At 39.2% G+C, this 21035-nt stretch overlaps 1 protein-coding gene across 2 annotated transcripts in view; it reads left to right on the top strand.

Moving 5' to 3' along the window:
* Positions 1-18878, top strand: part of rap1gds1 (RAP1, GTP-GDP dissociation stimulator 1) — a 79492-nt gene extending 60614 nt beyond the window's left edge. For both annotated transcript variants that reach the window (XM_073042428.1, XM_073042429.1), the window contains 6 exons: positions 6001-6135; positions 6894-7019; positions 8719-8858; positions 10215-10341; positions 14928-15056; positions 18206-18878. In XM_073042428.1, coding sequence (XP_072898529.1) covers positions 6001-6135; positions 6894-7019; positions 8719-8858; positions 10215-10341; positions 14928-15056; positions 18206-18333 — 785 coding nt within the window. In that variant the 3' untranslated portion in view covers positions 18334-18878. The remainder of the gene's footprint in view (positions 1-6000; positions 6136-6893; positions 7020-8718; positions 8859-10214; positions 10342-14927; positions 15057-18205) is intronic.
* Positions 18879-21035: the final 2157 nt, after the last annotated feature.

Here is a 21035-nt window from a genome sequence, read left to right as displayed (position 1 = left end):
TCTTTGCATCGTCAATGGGGATAGGAGAGGTTCCGGATGGTGTTCCTTTATTCAAGAAAGGGAGTAGAGATAGCCCAGGAAATTATAGACCAGTGAGTCTTACTTCAGTGGTTGGTAAGTTGATGGAGAAGATCCTGAGAGGCATGATTTATGAACATTTCGAGAGGTATAATATGATTAGGAATAGTCAGCATGGCTTTGTCAAGGGCAGGCCGTGTCTTATGAGCCTGATTGAATTTTTTGAGGATGTGACTAAACACATCGATGAAGGAAGAGCAGTAGATGTAGTGTATACGGATTTCAGCAAAGCATTTGATAAGGTACCTCATGCAAGGCTTATTGAAAAAGTAAAGAGGCATGGGATCCAAGGGGATATTGCTTTGTGGATCCAGAACTGGCTTACCCACAGAAGGCAAAGAGTGGTTGTAGACGGGTCATATTCTGCATGGAGGTCGTGACCAGTGGTGTGCCTCAGGGATCTATTCTGGGACCCTTACTCTTCATGGTTTTTACAAATGATCTGGATGAGGAAGTGGAGGGATGAGTTAGTAGGTTTGCTGATGACACAAAGGTTGAGGGTGTTGTGGATAGTGTGGAGGACTGTCAAGTTACAGCGGGACATTGATAGGATGCAAAACTTGTCTGAGAGGTGGCAGATAGAGTTCAACCCAGATAAATGTGAAGTGGTTCATTTTGGTAGGTCAAATATGATGGCAGAACATAGTGTTAATGGTAGGACTCTTGGCAGTGTAGAGGATCAGAGGGCTCTTGGGGTCGGAGTCCATAGTACGCTCAAAGCAACTGCGCAGGTTGACTCTGTGGTTAAGAAGGCATACGGTGTATTGGCCTTTATCAATCGTGGAATTGAACTTTAGGAGCCGAGAGGTAATGTTGCAGCTATATAGGACCCTGGTCAGACCCCACATGTGCTCAGTTCTGGTCGCCTCACTACAGGAAGGATGTGAAAGCCATAGAAAGGGTGCAGAGGAGATTTACAAGGATGTTGCCTGGATTGGGGAGCATGGCTTATGAAAACAGATTGAGTGAACTCAGCCTTTTCTCCTTGGAGCGACGGAGGATGAGAGGTGACCTAATGGAAGTGTATAAGATGATGAGAGGCATTGATCGTGTGGATAGTCAAGAGGCTTTTCCCCAGGGCTGAAATGGCTGCCACAAGAGGGCACAGGTTTAAGGTGCTTGGGTGTAGGTACAGAAGAGATGTCAGGGATAAGTTTTTTATGCAGAGTGGTGAGTGCGTGGTATGGGCTGCCGGCAACGGTGGATACGATAGGGTCTTTTAAGAGACCTTTGGATAGGTACATGGAGCTTAGAAAAATAGAGGGCTATGGGTAAACACGAGGAAATCTGCAGATGCTAGAAATTCAAACAACACACACAAAATGCTGGTGGAACACAGCAGGCCGGGCAGCATCTATAAGGAGAAGCACTGTCGACGTTCCGGACCGAGACCCTTCTTCAGGACAAAGTTAGTCCTGAAGAAGGGTCTTGGCCCGAAATGTCAACAGTGCTTCTCCTTATAGATGCTGCGTGGCCTGTTGTGTTCCACCAGCATTTTGTGTGGGCTATGAGTAAACCTGGTCATTTCTAAAGTAGGGACATGTTCGGCACAACTTTGTGAGCCGAATGGCCTGTAGTGTGCTGTAGGTTTTCTATGTTTCTAAGTCCAGGATCTAACTGCACAAGGCCAAGGTCTCTGAGCTTCCTGTCGAGCCTGGAGAGAATTATGGTGTTGAATGCTGAACTGTAGTCTAGCAACAGCATTCTCAAATAAGCATCCTCCTTCTCCATATGTGTAAGGATGGTATGTAGAGCAGTGACTACTGCTGTTGATCAGTTGTGTCGGTAGGCAAATTGTAGGGGGTCCATTGTGGGTTGTAGCATGCTGCAGATGTAGTCCTTGACCAGTCTCTCAAATCATTTGCTTATTATTGAGGTGAGTGTGACAGGGCACAGTATTTCAGACATGTTACCTTGGGCTTTTTTGGTACAGGGACAATGGTGGATGATTTGAAGCAGGAGGACTCTACCCTGGGAGAGGGAGAGATTAAAAATGTCTGTAAACAAACCTGCCAGTTGTCCTGCGCACATCCTGAGTACCAGCTCTGCGATGCCGTCCAGTCCAGCAGTCTTGTGACTGTCCACTCGATGGAAACATCTGTGTACCTCAGCCTCAGAGATGACCAGGTTGCAGGTTGTAGCGGTAGCTTTCCTTGGAGGCTTAGAGTTAGCAACATTGAACCGAGTGTAAAAGCGATTGAGCTCATCTGGGAGAGAGGCTGCGATATTGGTGGCACCACTATGCTTGGCTTTGAAGTCTGCAATGGTGTGCAACCCTTGCAATGCAATACCAAGCATTGTTGACCATGAAGCATACCCCTCCTCCATTACTCTTCCCCGAGAGGTTTTTGACCTGTCTGCCTGGAACAGGGGGAACCCAGAGGGTTCGATAGTGTGGTCCAGTATCTCCTCTGTCACCCAGGTCTCCACGAAAGACAAAAAGAGCAATTTGCTTTTCATTGTGCATTTCAAGTCTTTCTGATCCCAGTGAGTTGTTTCTGATGTGTGGCAGTTGTGGTTCAGACAAATTAGAAGAGTTTTAATTTTTAGAGTACTGTAACTCTTTGGAATTTTCTGTTCTGGAGGGCTATGACAATTATCTCACTCTGCATATTGAGGCTGAAATTTACAGATATTTGGTCACTTGCAGGATCGTTGTAAGATCTGGCAGGTAAATATTCTTTAAGTACAGGATCAACCATGAGCTTGCTGAATAGCTGACCAGGCTAACCCATGTTTAAACTCCCTTTATTTGTGTCCTTAGTTATAATAGCCAGTTTACATGGTTCCATGTAATTTTATGACCCACTAAGTATGAGGTGCATGACATTTTTTAAGGCCCAGTTGACAACAAGTGACTTCATTTCAATGGAGATTGTAGAAGTTTCAGATGATATACAATTTTTGTCATTAAGTCATTTAAATTCTTATGACTGCTAGTAAGATTTGGGTTGTAGCTTAACTGACTCTCAATTATGGATATTTTGTGCATTTTTGGAAAACTGAACTGACCAAGATCAATTAAGATGCTTTGAGGACCAATTGCCTACAACAGGAAATGCAGAAAGGGATGCAGTGAGTTCAGGCTAGACCAGACCATTCTTTGCAGAAAACATTGTGCACTACCATACTAATTCCTCAGAGCCATCTGTCATGTCAGAAAAATGCAAAGATAAATCGGTCTTCAATCCTGTCAGTGAGTGCATAACCATTGAGTTGCTACCAATTAAATTAAACTTTTATGCTAGTAGCACAGTAACTGTTGCTGACAGTGAAAAGTTAACAGTAAATTTCTAGGGCATGGCTTTTAGAATAAAATTCAGATTGTGTGGGGGGGGGGGGGGGTATTTTTCCCTCAACCAGCATAGTCTTGTAAATTATGCTATTTGAAATCCCACTTTGCCAACTTTGGATGCACAAGGTCCCCTGGCACTTTTTGAAGAAATGTGGTGGGGAGGGGGGAGGGGGGATGTGAAGGGTTTATCCTGAGTATCCTGATCAATAGCCATCCTTCATTCAACATCCCTAATTCAGTAAAACTAGTTACTATTCACGCAGTTGATTTTAAAGTTAATGTTGCAGTTTTTTTGCCATGTATCTGTAGCAGCCATTTTACTTGCAAAAATGCTCCATTAGTTTATAAAAATTGTGACAACCTTACATTATGAAAGGCATCGTACATAATCAAGTCTTTTTACTTCCATTGGTGAATAATGTAATGTTAACAAAAAATATATTAAAAAAGGCACTTGAAGATCTGTATTTTGACAATTTCTGCTTGAGCATCATTGCATCAAAAATCAATAAATATATTCATTGCACTGGTCTAGAAGTTGCAGTCAGTAGCAGGCTGCTTATACTATTTACACCCAAATAAACTAGTAAATTGATCTTGTGCAATCCAAACTGCAGCAACATCTGCTACAGATCCAGATGAATCAATTAGAACAAGGCCGTGAACAGTGAGATGCAAGAGGGGTCTTGTGTGATGGGCACTGCATCCCACACATAAATCAAATGGAACAAAACTTTGCTCGCTAATGTTTGCCCTACCCTGGATATAACTAGAACTGAAACTCTTACGGGAAATGTGCAATTTAAAAGTTTTGCTAGAAAAAATGCGAAGTGTTCTTGAATCTAAAACATTTGAAACTTAATTTAAAAAATAAGATCTCATACTCATCAAATTCTCTCCACTTACCTTGATGGAGAGGCCCATAGGTGGTACCACTGTTGCTGATAATTATAGGAGAAATGAAAGCATTTTCACTGACGACTTATCATTACAAAGTTGCAGCCAATCTTTTATTTTGAGATAATGTTGAAATCACCACATCCAATCCTGTTATAAATTTCCCTTGCATTATTTGCAACCTTGTTGATCCCTTGGTTATTTATCTCCCACAGCACTAAACATTGAATACTTGTCTGTCTTCTGTCACCACCATAGTTTTACATCGTTCTTCAGCAATCTACTCCAATTTTGTTATGTAGGCTAGTGCCCATGTTGAAACTGACTATGTCCCTATGCTAATTCATGCACTATACATTGGGCTACTGTGTTTTGGAATTTCCCCCTGCCCTCTCCCCCTCCACTTGGCATCTGTCCATCACCAACTCCTTTGCAAAGCACGTAGTGTTTGTATATTTAAATGTATTACATGCTTGAATGTTGATGATGGGTTATTTTTCAAATCCTTACTGCTGCATATTTAATTAGCAGTGGGGAAAATTTTCCCTCTGAACAGATGTGTTTTCATCAGCCCAGCACTATGGCAATCGCAGTAGTTTAAGGAAATTATTAATTTGACTTGGACTTTCTCATCTTCCTTTCCAGCTTTTCATTATCAGCTGTCTGTAGCAAATGTTAAATATTCAGTAGCATTTATTACCAGAAGCAGGAAATTACTGCAGCAGAGATCATTATTTTCTGCAGGCAGAAAGTCCAATCAGTCAGCAAAATTTCTTCCTTGGCCTCTTGATTAATTCAGTCCAAAGGTTACTGAGGTAAATACGAGCATTTTCTATTTTTGTGCAGATCTGTTTGATTGTGCTGTTCAATAGTCTAATATTTAATGGCTTAAACCTTGTGAATATACATTGTGCTAAGCAGCAGTCCTAGAAGTGTACCACTCAACCTGGAGAAGCTGATTCAGATAGATAGATAGATAGATAGATACTTTATTCATTCCCATGGGGAAATTCAACTTTTTTTCCAATGTCCCATACACTTGTTGTAGCAAAACTAATTACATACAATACTTAACTCAGTAAAAAATATGATATGCATCTAAATCACTATCTCAAAAAGCATTAATAATAGCTTTTAAAAAGTTCTTAAGTCCTGGCGGTAGAATTGTAAAGCCTAATGGCATTGGGGAGTATTGACCTCTTCATCCTGTCTGAGGAGCATTGCATCGATAGTAACCTGTCGCTGAAACTGCTTCTCTGTCTCTGGATGGTGCTATGTAGAGGATGTTCAGAGTTATCCATAATTGACCGTAGCCTACTCAGCGCCCTTCGCTCAGCTACCGATGTTAAACTCTCCAGTACTTTGCCCACGACAGAGCCCGCCTTCCTTACCAGCTTATTAAGACGTGAGGCGTCCCTCTTCTTAATGCTTCCTCCCCAACACGCCACCACAAAGAAGAGGGCGCTCTCCACAACTGACCTGTAGAACATCTTCAGCATCTCACTACAGACATTGAATGACGCCAACCTTCTTAGGAAGTACAGTCGACTCTGTGCCTTCCTGCACAAGGCATCTGTGTTGGCAGTCCAGTCTAGCTTCTCGTCTAACTGTACTCCCAGATACTTGTAGGTCTTAACCTGCTCCACACATTCTCCATTAATGATCACTGGCTCCATATGGCATTCAGCACATCTTTCTTGCAGATAACATATTTGTTCTGTCACCCACAGATGGAAACTGTATCCACATGGTGGAAATTGGAATTGTGCAGAAGTTATTAGATTTATTGAATAGACACGTTGACGAGGGGAATGTGACTGTACAGCATGCTGCCCTCAGTGCTCTCCGAAATCTGGCTATTCCTGGTAAGTTTTTTTCATTTTTTCATTCATAAGCAAAACATAATGGCCCTAGGTTTTGGTATATATTGCTTCATAAGAAATGAAGCACAGTGTGTTTCAACAGTTTGCAGCATTAAAATGTGCATGGCGGTGGGGGTGCACATTGGGAGGTATCATAGGAATTGTTGCCATTGGAAAAACATTTGGGTAAAACTGAGTGACAGGGAATGCAGGTAGATGTTGTGCAAAACAAATTTTTATTCAATATTTCTAGTGTTGTGGCAGTATTTGAAGAGGGATTCCAGATCTACACCATTATAGTACTACACTTCGGGGCTTCTGGGTTGTGATAGGAATGGGACCTTTGGTTCTTTCTGATTGAAAGCTGGTACTCCTAGCTCTTTTTAAAGATGGTTATACATTCACAGTGAATTTTCATATGCATGTATGAATAACTTGCACGTAGTTTCAGTGGGAATATTTTGTCCATTGTCAAGTCTTTGAAAGGTTTGGTTCCTAGAATCCAAAATAGTTTATTTAATCAGAAATACAATTTTGTATCTTAAGTTTCCAGCATGACTCCATCAGATACAAGCCTTCCTGCTTGAAGGTTAAGTATATTGCAATATTTATAAGTCTACTAGTTTAAATGACAACTGTGAAGAAAGTATCACGACATGAATAAAAAGACCCAAAATTTCCAACTTGTAATATAAGTCTTTATTTTCCATTAATACTGTCTAGCAGATGAAAGTCACCACTTAAATTCTTTTTTGTTTCAGTATTAAATAAAGCAAAGATGCTGTCTGCAGGAGTTGCAGAGGAAGTGTTGAAGTTTCTCAAGTCTGAGATGCCACCAGTCCAGTTCAAGTTACTTGGAACGTTGCGCATGTTAATTGATACACAAGGTATCATCATCTATATAGTCGATTTATGGTGAAACTATTTCTGAATATTTGCTTGTTTACAAACTTTTACACAATATAAAGAGAGTACGTGAAAGCAATAAAATAATGTTAGAACATGAGAAATAAAAGAAGGGTTAGGCCACTGAGCCTTTTATGCGAGATTCAACGATCATGTCTCATCTTTTGCCTCCATGCCATGTTCCTGCACTAACCCACATCCGTCATTCCTTTCCTATTGAAATGTTTTGATTTCTCAAATACTCATCGACTGCACAGCCCTCTCAGGTACAGATTTCCAAGGATACACTACCCTCTGGCTGAAGAAATTGCTTTTCATCTTTATCCTGAATGAAACATAGAAAACATACAAACATAGAAAACCTACAGCCCAATAGTCCCTTCAGCCCACAATGCTGTGCTGAACATGTACTTACTTTAGAAATCCTGGACATTCATGTTGACTCTGTCAAATACTGTCGTTATTTTCCTCGTACCAAGTTACAGCCAAATAGATTCCATAATTTTCCCTACTAATGTCAGGTCCACTCCATCTATTCCCTCCAAGTAGTATGTGTCCTTGTGATAAAGAGGAGAAAGTTTGCTTAGGATTCTTAATAAATTTCTGATGGAAAGCTTATATTAAATGGAAACAAATTTAAATCAAACCTCATAGTGCCTGCTGATTTTCATCTGTTGCCCCTGCAGGAAATCACAGCACCTTGCAGCTATTCTCCAGAATAAGCCGCTACTTAGTGGAGTGTGCGGGCAAGCAGTGAATCTGAATCAGCATGGTTAAACTTCAAGCCCAGTTATTATAAGCCCTGCAAGTTCTTTGCTCTTCTCAAGGAACCTCTAAAATTGTTAAATAATTAAATATAAAAACCGAACAAAAAAACAAAATGTTTAGAATCCTTGGACATGATTTTAACCCAACTAAAATTTTATTTCTAATTTATCCTTGACAGTCCATGCAAAATACAACTTTCCACAGAGACACTGAAAAAGTGAATTTATATTAACTGTGAGCACCCAACTAAAAGAAACTTATCATTGATGCCCAGGCCACTGTTTACCTTTCAGTCAAAACCATCTGGCCATTCTCTTATCCTCAGGGAAATTTGGTTCATCCAAAACTGTTGTCTGAATCCTTTTCCATAACAAGGCTGTCAGCCACCACCTGTTACTGAAAGCTCATAACAGCAGTTGTTCTACTAATTTTTCTTCCTTTGGCTCATTATCCACTTTTATGCTTGTGAACTGTCAAAATATGTTTATCATTATATAAAGCAGATTTTCATAGTAAGGATAGTAATGACAGTTTATTGATATCAATTAAGTCTGAATTATGGTGAAATACCATCTCCGTTTGCTAGTAGGGTTAACACTTAATAAATCAGGTTCAGTTGTCTACCAATAATTGAAATCCAGATTTTTAAGTTCTTGCCTTCTGTTTTCTTTCTAATAATGCTAGCAGTAATGAAGTAAAATAAATACTGCCTGTGTGTCACAGTTAAAGAAAGAAATCAAGTATCCATGTTAACCTGTGTGCCAGGCTCAGGCAGACATATCCATTCCTGAATCTGGTCTGTGACTCCCTGTAGTGCAGCTTAAAAGCAGTTTAGAAACTGCTAGTCATTAAGAAAAGTTTTCTGAAACTGTTCTGCCTGATCTATTCTTTTTTGTGCATATTCCTCTACAGCTGAAGCAGCTGAAAAGCTGGGTAAGAATAATAAACTGATCGAGCGTTTGGTAGAATGGTGTGATGCAAAGGACCATGCAGGTGTCATGGGCGAATCAAACAGGCTATTATCTGCCCTCATTCGGCACAGCAAATCAAAGGTACATTTCAGTGAACAATATTTTCTATAAATGACATTGTTGAGTTGTAAATGCAAAAATCCACTTAAGATATTAGAATGGTTTCAAATATTATCCAAAGTAAATAGTTCAATGTTGAATAGAATGGATAAGTGGTGAGGATAAATGGATGTACAGGTTGAGTACCCCTTATCCGAAATCTGATTTTTTTTTTTAACACTGTCATGACATTACAAATGAAAGATTACTCAAGGTACTGTGAAGGTCCCCAGGTGATGCACAGGTCTCAGTGCACCACAGACAGTTCCGAGAAGAAAACAGAATGTAATGAACAGAAGTTAAATGAAAAATAGAAAAACATTGCATAAAGTGAAAAATGAAGCTCTCAATCGTGTATTGAAAGAGGAAATACATCAGCATCTGAGTGAACATATGCTGCTTAATGGTATGGTGATCACGAAACAAGCAAGGATCTATCACGACAAACTGAAATTTGAAGGTAATTGTGAATGATCAGCAAGCTGGTTGCAGAAATTTAAGAAAAGGCTCAGCATTTAATTTTTAAATATTTATGGTAATAAAGCATTGACTGATCATTGAATTTGCTAACATTGTCACTGATGAAAATTGAACACCAGACCTAATCTACAGTGTTGATAGGTTTATGTAAGGTACAAAAGCAAAAAACAGTAAAAATACAAATGCAATGTACTGTAACCTTTTAATCAAAACACAGCACTGTAGGTGGAGACTGAAAGCCTGCCGCTGTTTGTTATTCAACAGCTGATTCAGGTAGTCTCCTGATGCTGGTTTTGGTTCCCTGAACACATGAACAGTAAAAATTATTACATACCATTAATATAAAAATATAAAGTACGTGTGATGGTAACATACAAATTCAGTTGGAAATGATGGCAGTCCTAAGCTATCTGATTATATATTCCAAAATCCAAAATCCTTCCTGGCCCAAACATTTCAGTTAAGAGATACTCAACCTATAGAATGGTTAAACTGAGCAGTTAAAAAACAGGTGTGGCAAAAAAAATATTAAATTCAATCAATAGTTCTCTACTAGAACAAATTTGGAAGTAGCTGTATTAAAATAATTCAGTGAGGATTGAGAAGTGCAGCATTTTCAATATGGAACTAAGGTGAAAATGTTGAAAATACTCTGACTTATTAAAAAAAGATTGAATTTTACGGCCCTCGCCATTGGAAAGTTAAACAAAAGCGACTAAACAATAAATAATATGCATTTCACTCAAAGATTTCAAGCTACTTCAGTGCCTCGCCATGGTTTGATTTTGGTATATTTGTATTTTGTACTCTTCAATGCTAACTGCTGTTTCATTTTTTCTATCTTCCTTACTTTATAAGGATGTTGTCAAGACAATTGTTCAAAGTGGTGGTGTTAAGCACCTGGTCACCATGGCAACAAGTGAACATGTTATAATGCAGAATGAAGCTCTTGTTGCTCTAGGACTGATTGCTGCTCTGGAACTTGGTGAGTGATGAGCAGATAAAAATGGAAGGATTATACTAAGCAGCTTGTTGCAACTTCCATTTAGTTTCATGGAAACTCTCAGGACTGTGAGGTTTTCAGGCAATATCCATATCTGTCAAAGATACAGCTGGAAAGAAAAGCAACAACAGAAAGACTCTACAGTACAAGAATATGCTTTAGAATGCCCAGTCGATTTTAATACTGTATTAATCTTTATACACTTTCAGGAACAGTTAGTACCCCTCAAGCATCAGGCTCTTGAACTGGAGGGAATAACTTCATTCAACTTCACTTGCCCTATCACTCACCCTGTTCCCACAGCCTATGGACTCACTTTCTAGAACTCTTCATCTCATGGTCTATATATTTATTATTATTTTTAATTTTTCTTTTGTATTTTCACTTTTTGTTGTCATTTGCAGATGGGTTGTCCATCCGCCCTGTTCAATGTGGTCTTTCATTGATTCTATAATGTTAAATGGATTTATTGACTATGCCTGCAAGAAAATGAATCTCAGGGTTGTATATGGCTGACATATATTTACTTTGATAATAATTTTACTTTGAACTTTGGAATACCAAAGTTCTGATATCAAGCCTTTGTCTAGGAGACTGCAAGTTCCAGTGTAACTTTATGTATGTACTCATTCATCTTATCTACACTTTTCATCCTTGCTGCATGGTAGCTCTTGGTTCATCACTCAGTTTTTCATCTTTTGGAATAATAAGTGTAGTTTCAATGTTAACATCCGTTGTATTTCAGTATGTTCTGACTTTAAAGGAAAACAATGACTTAATTTTTACAGCAATTAATCCACCATTACTCCTGCAACTGACAATTACAAACTTTGCCTTCATATTTCCCCTCTAAGAAATAAATACATACGTACACTGAGGCCATTTATTAGGTACAACAGTGGAACCCGGTGTGTTCTGCTGTAGACCATCCACTTCAACGTTTTCTGCATTCAGAGATGTTCCTCTACACACCACTGTTGTAATGCATGGGTATTTGAGTTACTGTTGCCTTCCTGTCAGCTTGAACCATTATGACTATTTTGCTCAAAGGCTTTTTCACCCATAGTAGTGGCGAGAACAATGTCAGCGACCCAGGTTCAGTTCCCACTGCTGTCTTTAAGAGTTTGTACGTTCTCCCTGTGACTATGTGGGTTTCTATTCCAGTTTCCTCCCACACTCCAAAGATGTACTGGTTGGTAGGTTAATTGGTCATTGTAAATTGTTCCGTGATTAGTCTGGGGTTAAATCAGGGGTTGCTGGACAGCATGGCTTGAAGGGCTGGAAGGGCCTGTTCCATGCTGTATCTCAATCAAGCAATAAGTAAATATCTGCTGCTCACTACTGGATGTTTTTTTTTGTTGATCGCACCATTCTCTGTAAACTTTCGACTGTTCATGATAATCCCAGCAGATCAGTGGCTTGAGGTATTTAAAGCACCCTGTCTGGCACCAATAATCGTTCCATAGTTGGGGGCAGTGCAGTAATATAGTGGTTAGCACAACGCTTTACAGTACCAATGACCTGTGTTCAATTCCTACCACTGTCTGTAAAGAGTTTGAATGTTCTTCCCGTGACTGTGGGTTTTCTCTGGGTACTCAGGTTTCCTCCCACAGTCCAAAGTTTACCAGTTGGTAAGTTAATTGGTCATTATAAATTGTCCCATGATTAGGCTAGGGTTAAGTTGGGGGAAGGGCCTATTCTATGCTGTATCTCGATAAATAAAGTCACTTGAATCACATTTCTTCCCCACTCTGATGTTATGTCTGAACAACAAAATCTCCTGACCAAGTCTGCTTGCTTTTATGCGATGAGCTGCTGCCACAAGATTGGCTTATTAGATATTAGCATTAATGAGAAAGTTTGTGTTCTGGTCTTGTCTTTGTCAAGATTAAGAGATCAAGATGAGGGTCAGCTACTGCATCAGTTTTAATTAATAAAAATGGTGCAATGACTGTCGTCAGTGTTCAAATGTATTTTTCCGTCATACGGAGCTAACTAGCCTCTGCTGCATTAGCAGAATTATGCAGAATTTCATTGGTCTTGGGTAGCCGATAATCAATATTGCAAAGGATTTTCGATAGCCATTATATTTTTGCTTCCTGAAATTAATCCTGTACAGGTATTAAAGCAAAATCTATCTGCTGTTTGCGTTTGGTGGTATCACTTAACTATCTATAGAGTTCAGGCTGATTATGAAAATTGGGACTTCTCAGCTAGCTAATGATAACAGTTTATGGTTGAACATTTAGCAATTTCCATAGATTTAGGTTTATATTTTCTACAGTTTTAGAAGAATGAGAGGTGATCATTATTAAGTACAAAGTTGAATGGGCTGGGCATACATGAGAATGGATTATTTAGTACATCTTCAAGGCCAAGATGTATAAAGCTTTAACTTGCAGAAGAAAACAGGTTTTGGGAGTTGTGCAGGAAAGGTCAATGGCGAGATTTGCCATGAACTTACGGAATGGTAGAGCAAGCTCTATGGCTGTCTCATTTTAATTTCTTATGCAAGAAGTGTTAGGTTTTTATTTAAAAGAAAAGTTTTGTTTTGACTGAAAAGTGCTAGGTTAGATATTTGTGCACAAGGGAAGAAGCAAACCTGTTTTTTTTCATTTAACCTAATGGAGTTTTCCCAAAAGGAAATGTCTTCTGATCATTACAATTTTAGAAATAATTAAACCTATTTACTTTTAGACTGCTTATATCCTGGTGTGATGCCCCACTTGCTGCTGCTTTTGACAGCATCAAGAAGAACAGTAACTTGCAGTGCAGGGAAGGTGATGGCTCACAGTAGTGAGCAATAATCCTCTTGCATTCCAATCTATAATATTGTTAGTATAAATGCTGTAGCAATTTCCTCCATCTTAGTCTAAAAAAATGCATTTACAAATAAAATACAGAAGGAATATTGTGGCATCAAGAATTTCTAACAATGATAATCATTCAAAAGAAGAAATTTCTCCTCAGATAATTTGCCCTTTAACAAATGTTTGAATAAGACTATCTTATTCTTTTAAATATGTTATATATGCCTTGCCTACTGTGGCCCATCATAAGACTGCCCCCATATCCCGTGATTCTGTCTGGTAAGCCTTCATTATCATTCCTCTAAGGCAGATATCCTGTATTTGCTTTCCTAATTTCTTTCTGTCCCTGCAAAGTCCTTGCTCCCCATTTTTTTCTCTCTGCTGTGCTTTTACCATTTGCTCAGTAGATTTTGAAATCCTTACTTTTCTCCTCTTGTCATCCACTATTGAAATATAAATAATACTCCAGTCATGCTTTTATTTTTGGTTATGTTATTGGGCTTTTTTCATCATGTACTATTGTGTGAGCAGTGGTTGGTCCTCATTTTTCCTGGATATTTGTTTTATTCCTTAAAGTACATTTGAGAGTTATAAATTTTCTTTCAATTCTCCATTTTTCTTATTTACCATTAGATAGATAGATAGATGATAGATAGATACTTTATTCATCCCCATGGGGAAATTCAACATTTTTTCCAATGTCCCACACACTTATTGTAGCAAAATTAATTACATACAATACTTAACTCAGTAAAAATATGATATGCATCTAAAATCACCCTCTCAAAAAGCATTAATAATAGCTTTTAAAAAGTTCTTAAGTAGTTTACTTAAATACATTGAGTCCTAACCCCGGCACTTTAACATATCTTACTCCTGGCGGTTGAATTGTAAAGCCGAATGGCATTGGGGAGTATTGATCTCTTCATCCTGTCTGAGGAGCATTGCATCGATAGCAACCTGTCGCTGAAACTGCTTCGCTGTCTCTGGATGGTGCTATGTAGAGGATGTTCAGGGTTTTCCATAATTGACCGTAGCCTACTCAGCGCCCTTCGCTCTGCTACCGATGTTATACTCTCCAGTACTTTGCCCACGACAGAGCCCGCCTTCCTTACCAGCTTATTAAGACGTGAGGCGTCCCTCTTCTTAATGCTGCCTCCCCAACACGCCACCACAAAGAAGAGGGCGCTCTCCACAACTGACCTATAGAACATCTTCAGCATCTCACTACAAACATTGAATGACGCCAACCTTCTAAGGAAGTACAGTCGACTCTGTGCCTTCCTGCACAAGGCATCTGTGTTGGCAGTCCAGTCTAGCTTCTCGTCTAACTGTACTCCCAGATACTTGTAGGTCTTAACCTGCTCCACACATTCTCCATTAATGATCACTGGCTCCATATGAGGCCTAGATCTCCTAAAGTCCACCACCATTAGATCAAAAAGCTTGACTGTTATTCTTGCACTTCTTTTGCTTTCATATCATGGTCAGATGTGCAAGCCACAGACTGTAGCCTCCTTTGAATCAGAAGGTTTTGGATTCAAGCCAAGCACAAAGCTGGTGATTCTCCATTGCAGTATTAAGAGACTTGCACGATTAGAGTTACGAAGTTGCGGACAAGACACTGTAAAGGATTTATTGTGCTTATGCATCTTCATAATCAGCAGAGTGATTTGTGTGTAATGAAGATGCTAATGGCTTAAAAACAGTTTGTTTCTAATTCCCAGTTTTGACATGTATTATTAATTTCTCTAATAGGTATAGCTGAGCAGGATCTGGCGAATGCTAAACTTGTGCAAATTTTACACAAACTGCTTTCTGATGATATCAGTGCTCCTGAAATCAAATACAACTCAATGATAATGATTTGTACCATAATGGGTTCAGGTAAGTGACTGATGGACCATCAATAATTTCTGTGAAATGCATAGTCTAACAATAACATCACTGGTACAATGTATCTACAATTCTGCGAAATTCAGTATCAGATTGGTGGCAACAGAGCTTCTCTGTGTTCTTTGATGTGAACTTGGGGCTTTCAAGCAGGCTCACCAATAATGTAATTATGCACACCCATCAATTTCTGCTCCATTTCCCATTGAAGTCTTGTTGAAGAATAGTGTAAGCAATGAAATTTCATGGGTTCCAGCACAACTCTCCTTCTAATCTTTGTGTTTCTCCTTTAAGAGGCTCAAATGAGAATTGTGAAACTAAACACAGATTGGATGATCACTTCACAGGAGCTTTTGAATTCAACCTGCAGGAGTGGTCCTGCGCCTTCTGTTGCCTGCCACTCTTAAGTCACCTTCCCATTCACTCTTGATTTTTTTTTTTTATCAGTGGTCTCCTGTTCTGATACAACACCATTATACATAGGAGCAGAATTAGGCTATTCAGCCCATCAAATCTGCTCCATCATTCTATCACGGTTGATTTATTATCCCTCTCAATCCCATTCTTCTGTTTCACCCCGCAGTCTGACTAATGAGGAATCTATCAACCTCTGCTTTAAATATACTCAATGACTTGACAGTGAATTCCACAGATCCATTACCCTCTGGCTAATGAAATTCCTCCCATCTCTGTTCTAAGTGGACATCCCTCTATTCTGAGGCTGTGCCCTCATCCTAGGATCACACACAACAGGAAACCTCTATATCCAGCCTTATCTAGGCTTTCAATATTTGTTAGGTTTCAGTGAGATCCCCATCATTCTTCTGAGTTCCAGCAAGTACAGGACTAGAGTCATCAAAAGCTCCTCATATGTTAGCCTTTTCATTCCCAGAATTATTCTCGTGAACCTCTCCAATGCCGACACATCTTGTATTTCTTATTTTAGTTTTTCCTCCTTTTAATTTTTAAAAGCTTCCCAATCCTCTAACTTCCCACTAATTTTTTGATAAATGATATGCTCTCTCTTTTGCTTTTATGCTGTCACTCTGGTTTCCCTTGTCAGCTACAGTTGCCTCATCCTTCCTTTAGAATACTTCATCTTTGGGATGTATCTTTCATGTGCCTTCCAAATTGCTCCCAGAAACTCCAGCCATTGCTGTTCTGTTGTTATCCCTGCTAGTGACCCTTCCAATCAACTTCGGCCCGCTCCTCTCTCATGCCTCTGTAATTTCCTTTGCTCCACTGGAATACTAATTCATCTGATTTTAGCTGCTCTCTTAAATTGCAGGGTGAATTCTGTCATAATCACTCTCTCCGAAGGCTTCCTTTACCTTAAGTTTCCTTATCAAATCTGGTTCATTGCACTACACCTGATCCAGAATTGCCTTTCTCTTAGGGGGCTCAACCACAAGCTATCATTTTGTAGGCATTCTACAAATTCCTTCTCTTGAGACCTAGCACCAGTCTGATTTTCCCCATCTATCTGCATTTGAAATCCACCATTGCTCGTTTCATTGCCCCTTTTATATACCTTTTCTATCTCCTGTTGTAATTTGTATCTCACAGCCTGGCTACTGTTTGTGGGCCTGTATATAAACTCCCATCAGAATCATTTTACTCTTTCAGTTTCTTAAATCTACCCAAGGATTCTACGTTTTCTGGTCCTATGTCATCTCTTTCTAAGGATTTGATTTCAATTTTTACCAAGAGAGCCATCCCAACCCCTCTACCTACCTGCCTGTACTTTTGATACAAAAAGTATCATTGGATATTAAGTTCCCAATTCTGATCTTCTTTCAGCCACAACTCAGTGATGCCCACAACTTCAGTCCTGCCAATCTCTAACTGCGCTACCAGGTCATCTAGTTTCTTCCACATGCTGTGTGCATTCATATACACACCTTCAGTCCTGTATTTATCTCCTGTATAATGAGAGCCAGCTGAAGTCTTGAAGAGCAGCACTTAATCAGGGCACTCTGCAGCCGCAGGATTCAATACTGGATTCTCCATCTTTAGTTTATCTCATCTTCCAGTCTATATCAGAACAATCCATTTCAGTCTCTTATCATTTTGGTTCAATTTCTTCTTTTATATGTGTGGTCTGCAGCTCACGATATTGGCAGCCTTTTCCTGGGTCCACTTAAAGAACTGGGCAGCGGCTGGTTATCCAGTCATTATAAATAGTGGGCCTGTACCAGATAGGTCAATAACATTTCTTGTACTTGATGCGAATAGCTGTAGAAACTAATAACAATCTATGTAACTTTATATGCAGTCCATAATTCACTTGTCATACAGTCCACTTTTAGATTGGCCAAATGTCAATGAAGTGCCAATTATGTATAACACTTGCATATCTGGAAGTTTATTAAGCCTGGAGCCACATTTATTGCATTAATCATTAAAATAGTTAAAATTGCTTAAGAGGTTGGGGGGAGGGAAAGATTTGAGTATTGTTGATATTGTTTTGGAAGAGTTATTCTGTCTGATACTATAATGCAGCAGAATTACAACATTCAGTTAAAATTAAAGGGTTGCAATGACATTTTCAAAGATCTTTATTAAATCTGTTAGAATTCAACACTTTTAACTCAGTTTCCATGTGGTGAGATATATTTGCAGTATTAAATATTAATTTCCATTATTTAGAGTTTATAATCTTACACAATACAAAATTAGTATTGGGATTTGCTTAACTTGTTTGTAAATCATGACATTGGATACTGGTTTGCAAAGTTATTGGGCACAAGTTTAACACAGTGGGTTGATCCATCCAAGAAAATTAAATGGTATTTTTTAAATTTCTGTATTTTTAATTGCCAGCTGTTAATCATACGTGTCATAACAGTGATATTGATATTTACTGTTTAACAAGACCTGGTCTTATTCCAAGAAGTGTATTTTGATAAACAGACAAGATTATTGCCCACTTCAAGTTAATGCAGCTTATGGTGTTTCTGAGAGCTATAGTTTTGAATATCCATTTACCTGCTAACCTCGTCATTTGTAAATATATAAGTTACTGTGGTTGTTTTTTTGATTATCTGGGTTCCTCCAGTAGATTGTTTGTCACTCCTTTGAGTGCTTAGTTTTTCCAGTTTATAATTATTGACTGTAAATCAGGATATTTGTTTTTCTTTCAGAGCAACTTAAAAAGGAGACGCAAGATATGTCATTCAAAGAGATTGTGTCAAAGCTTCGTCGTCATGAGAATAAACTTGTAGCCCAACAGGCATTAGTGACGGAGCAAAGACTGGTTATTGAAAGCTGAGATTTGTTCCCTTATTTGCCTGTTTTTCAGCGTCTTGTCACTGGGTCACCTTTGTCTGCTGTGAACTGCTCCTGCAGTACCCTTGCTTCTCCTTGTGCATGCATTAGATTGGTCCAGTCTTGACAAAAATTAACTGGGACCAAGTACTTTCAGCCATAAGCTGTGGTTTTTAAAGAAAAAAACAAGTAGCCAGTTGTCATTCCATGTTCACTTGGTGTCCCTTGTTGCCTGAAGCAATGTGGTAGAACTTGCATGTTGTAGTAAAGTAACAATGTGACAATGTTTATAGGGGGAAAATGCACAGCTATCACAGTGTGTGATATAATGCTACTGATGTGGGGACAATGCAGGATGCAGAAATTAAACCTGGGTTATCCTTTCGATTCAGATGTTGAAGCTTGCTCCATTCTTAATACTTCTAAAAGCCACAAAAATTAGAAAAAGGTAGTGTGCTTCATCAGTACTTCCCAGGTAACCAGATGTTGGCTGTTAATGGTGTAAAATCATGGTACCTAGAATTAATAAATTAAATCTTGAATTCCCAACTGTCTGTATTGCTTTAAGAGTGATATGATTGTTAATTTCATTTAAGGTTATCCATGTGGTGTTCAGACAAAGTCCTTCCATCTTGCAATAAATGTTCCATCTAATTTGTAATGACCAGTGTGTGCAAAAATCTTGTGCTGTGCAATTTTTTGCCCAGTGACAACAACATGTGTGCACTGAATAATTTCTTTTATAAGAACGGTATAAATTAGCCAGTTCTAAAATCTATGGACAAATCGTCAGGAAATTCCACGTTGTCAACACCATCTGCATCAGAAACCGGAAAAGAAAATGTGATTGTGTACGATCGTGACATATACTTAACATACCATCAAAGTAGAGGGTGAGAACATTTTGAGTGCAGTTTAAATTCCCTTGTATGCTAGTAGCAAGGGATGTGTGTGCACATGCACACCTTAGAGGGGACATTGTTCATCATCTGTCATTTTTCCTACTTGCATGCATGTTCAAAATCATGGCCCTCGCAGGTTTAGATGACTAATACGTGTTTTGACTAAAGCATCTCTTCAGGAAGACACTTTGCCCCTTTACAGAAAGTGCCTTCCCCGGTTATACAATGGCTGAGCAGGAAAGTGATGTAGAATGTATATGCCACTTAGCTGCTTTTCCTTTCACTCCCACATTGTGATCCCCCCCCCCCCCCCACCCGAGTTCTCCACATACATGGGGGTCAATAGAATTGGTTTGGAATGTTGACGGAACACTACTAATTATTTCGCCCATCAAAAGACTGAGTGCAAGTAGAGAAATTACATAAGCAGCTTTTTCTACTCTCTGCAGCATTTCAATTAGTGCCAATGTTCCCAGTTAAACTCACATTGTGCAGTTATGCCTTGCCTTCTGGAAGTTGCTGCTAACACCCAGAGACCTGGTAGTGAGAAACCGAACTGGCAGCTGAATATTCCTGGGTTTTGCTGTTTAAGACGTGATTGAGGTAGGTAAAAGAGGTGGAGGGATTCCACTACTGGTAAGGGAGAATGTCACAGCGGTACTCGGAACACACTGGAGAGCTAATCCATGATGGTAATTTGGGTGGAGCCCTGAAATAAGGAAGGTGCAATTACACTGATAGAATTACACTATATTGCTCCCTACCCCCAATAGTCAAAGATATTTAGACAGATAATGGAAAGGTGGAAAAAAGAGTTTTTATAGTGGGGAGTTAACTTCTTGCATATTGAGAGGCTTACACAGGACAGTATGTCTTAAATGGATCATGAGGTATATTGAAACAACTTGTGGAGAGTCCTGCGGGGGGAGAAAACATACCAGACCTGGTTTTAGGAAATGAGCTAGACCAAGTGATAGATCTAATAGTCAATATTTTAGGATTAGTGACCACAGATTCCTATGTTTATGATCTTGAGAGAAGATACTAAACAGACAAGTCCATGTCTGACATAAGGGAGTTGTTTAAAGATCAGTTAATCAGAGTTTAGGATCGGTGTGCTCCAGTAAAAGTGAAGTAACTGGTGATGTCATTCCAAGAGGTCCTAAATTTAGTCATTAAGTAAAAGTAAGACTTTTCGTAAGCCAAAATTAGTCTGGGTCCTTCTGAAGTATGAGTGGGAAAGTACTCAAGCAGGTAATTAGAAAAGCCAGAAGGGGCCATGAAATGTTCTTGATGAGCAGGATTGAGGAAAATCCCATGGCATTTTTACTTGCATTTTTAAAAAGGGTAGGAAGGAAGTCATGCTGTAGCTACATAAAACTTCAGTCAGACTGTACTTGGAGTATAATGTGCAGTGCTCGTCACCCTATTATAGGAAGAATGTGGAGACTAGTGGATGGGTGCAGTGGTAAACTAGGACGCTGCCTGGATTAGAGGGCATGGGGCTGCAAAGAGAGGTTAGAGAAACTTGTGTTGTTCTCCCAAGAGCGTTGAAGGCTGAGGAAGATAACTGATAGTGAAATTTAAAATTTAGACACATTGATAGAATTTTTCCCCCAGGGTAGAAATGTCAAGCACCATAGGACATGCTTTCAAGGTTGAGGGGAGTGGTGTTTTTTTAAACAGTGGTAGGTACCTGCAATAAGGTACCAGGGATAGAAGTGGAAATGGACAGTTTGGTGGAGTTTGAGACTTTTAGAACAACACATGAAATGGATGATACACTGGAAGACATGTATAAATT

The sequence above is a fragment of the Hemitrygon akajei genome, chromosome 4 (genome assembly GCF_048418815.1).
Source record: "Hemitrygon akajei chromosome 4, sHemAka1.3, whole genome shotgun sequence".
Classification (NCBI taxonomy): domain Eukaryota; kingdom Metazoa; phylum Chordata; class Chondrichthyes; order Myliobatiformes; family Dasyatidae; genus Hemitrygon; species Hemitrygon akajei.
Note: the sequence above shows the minus strand (reverse complement) of the source record. Positions and strands in the feature narration are given on the sequence as shown.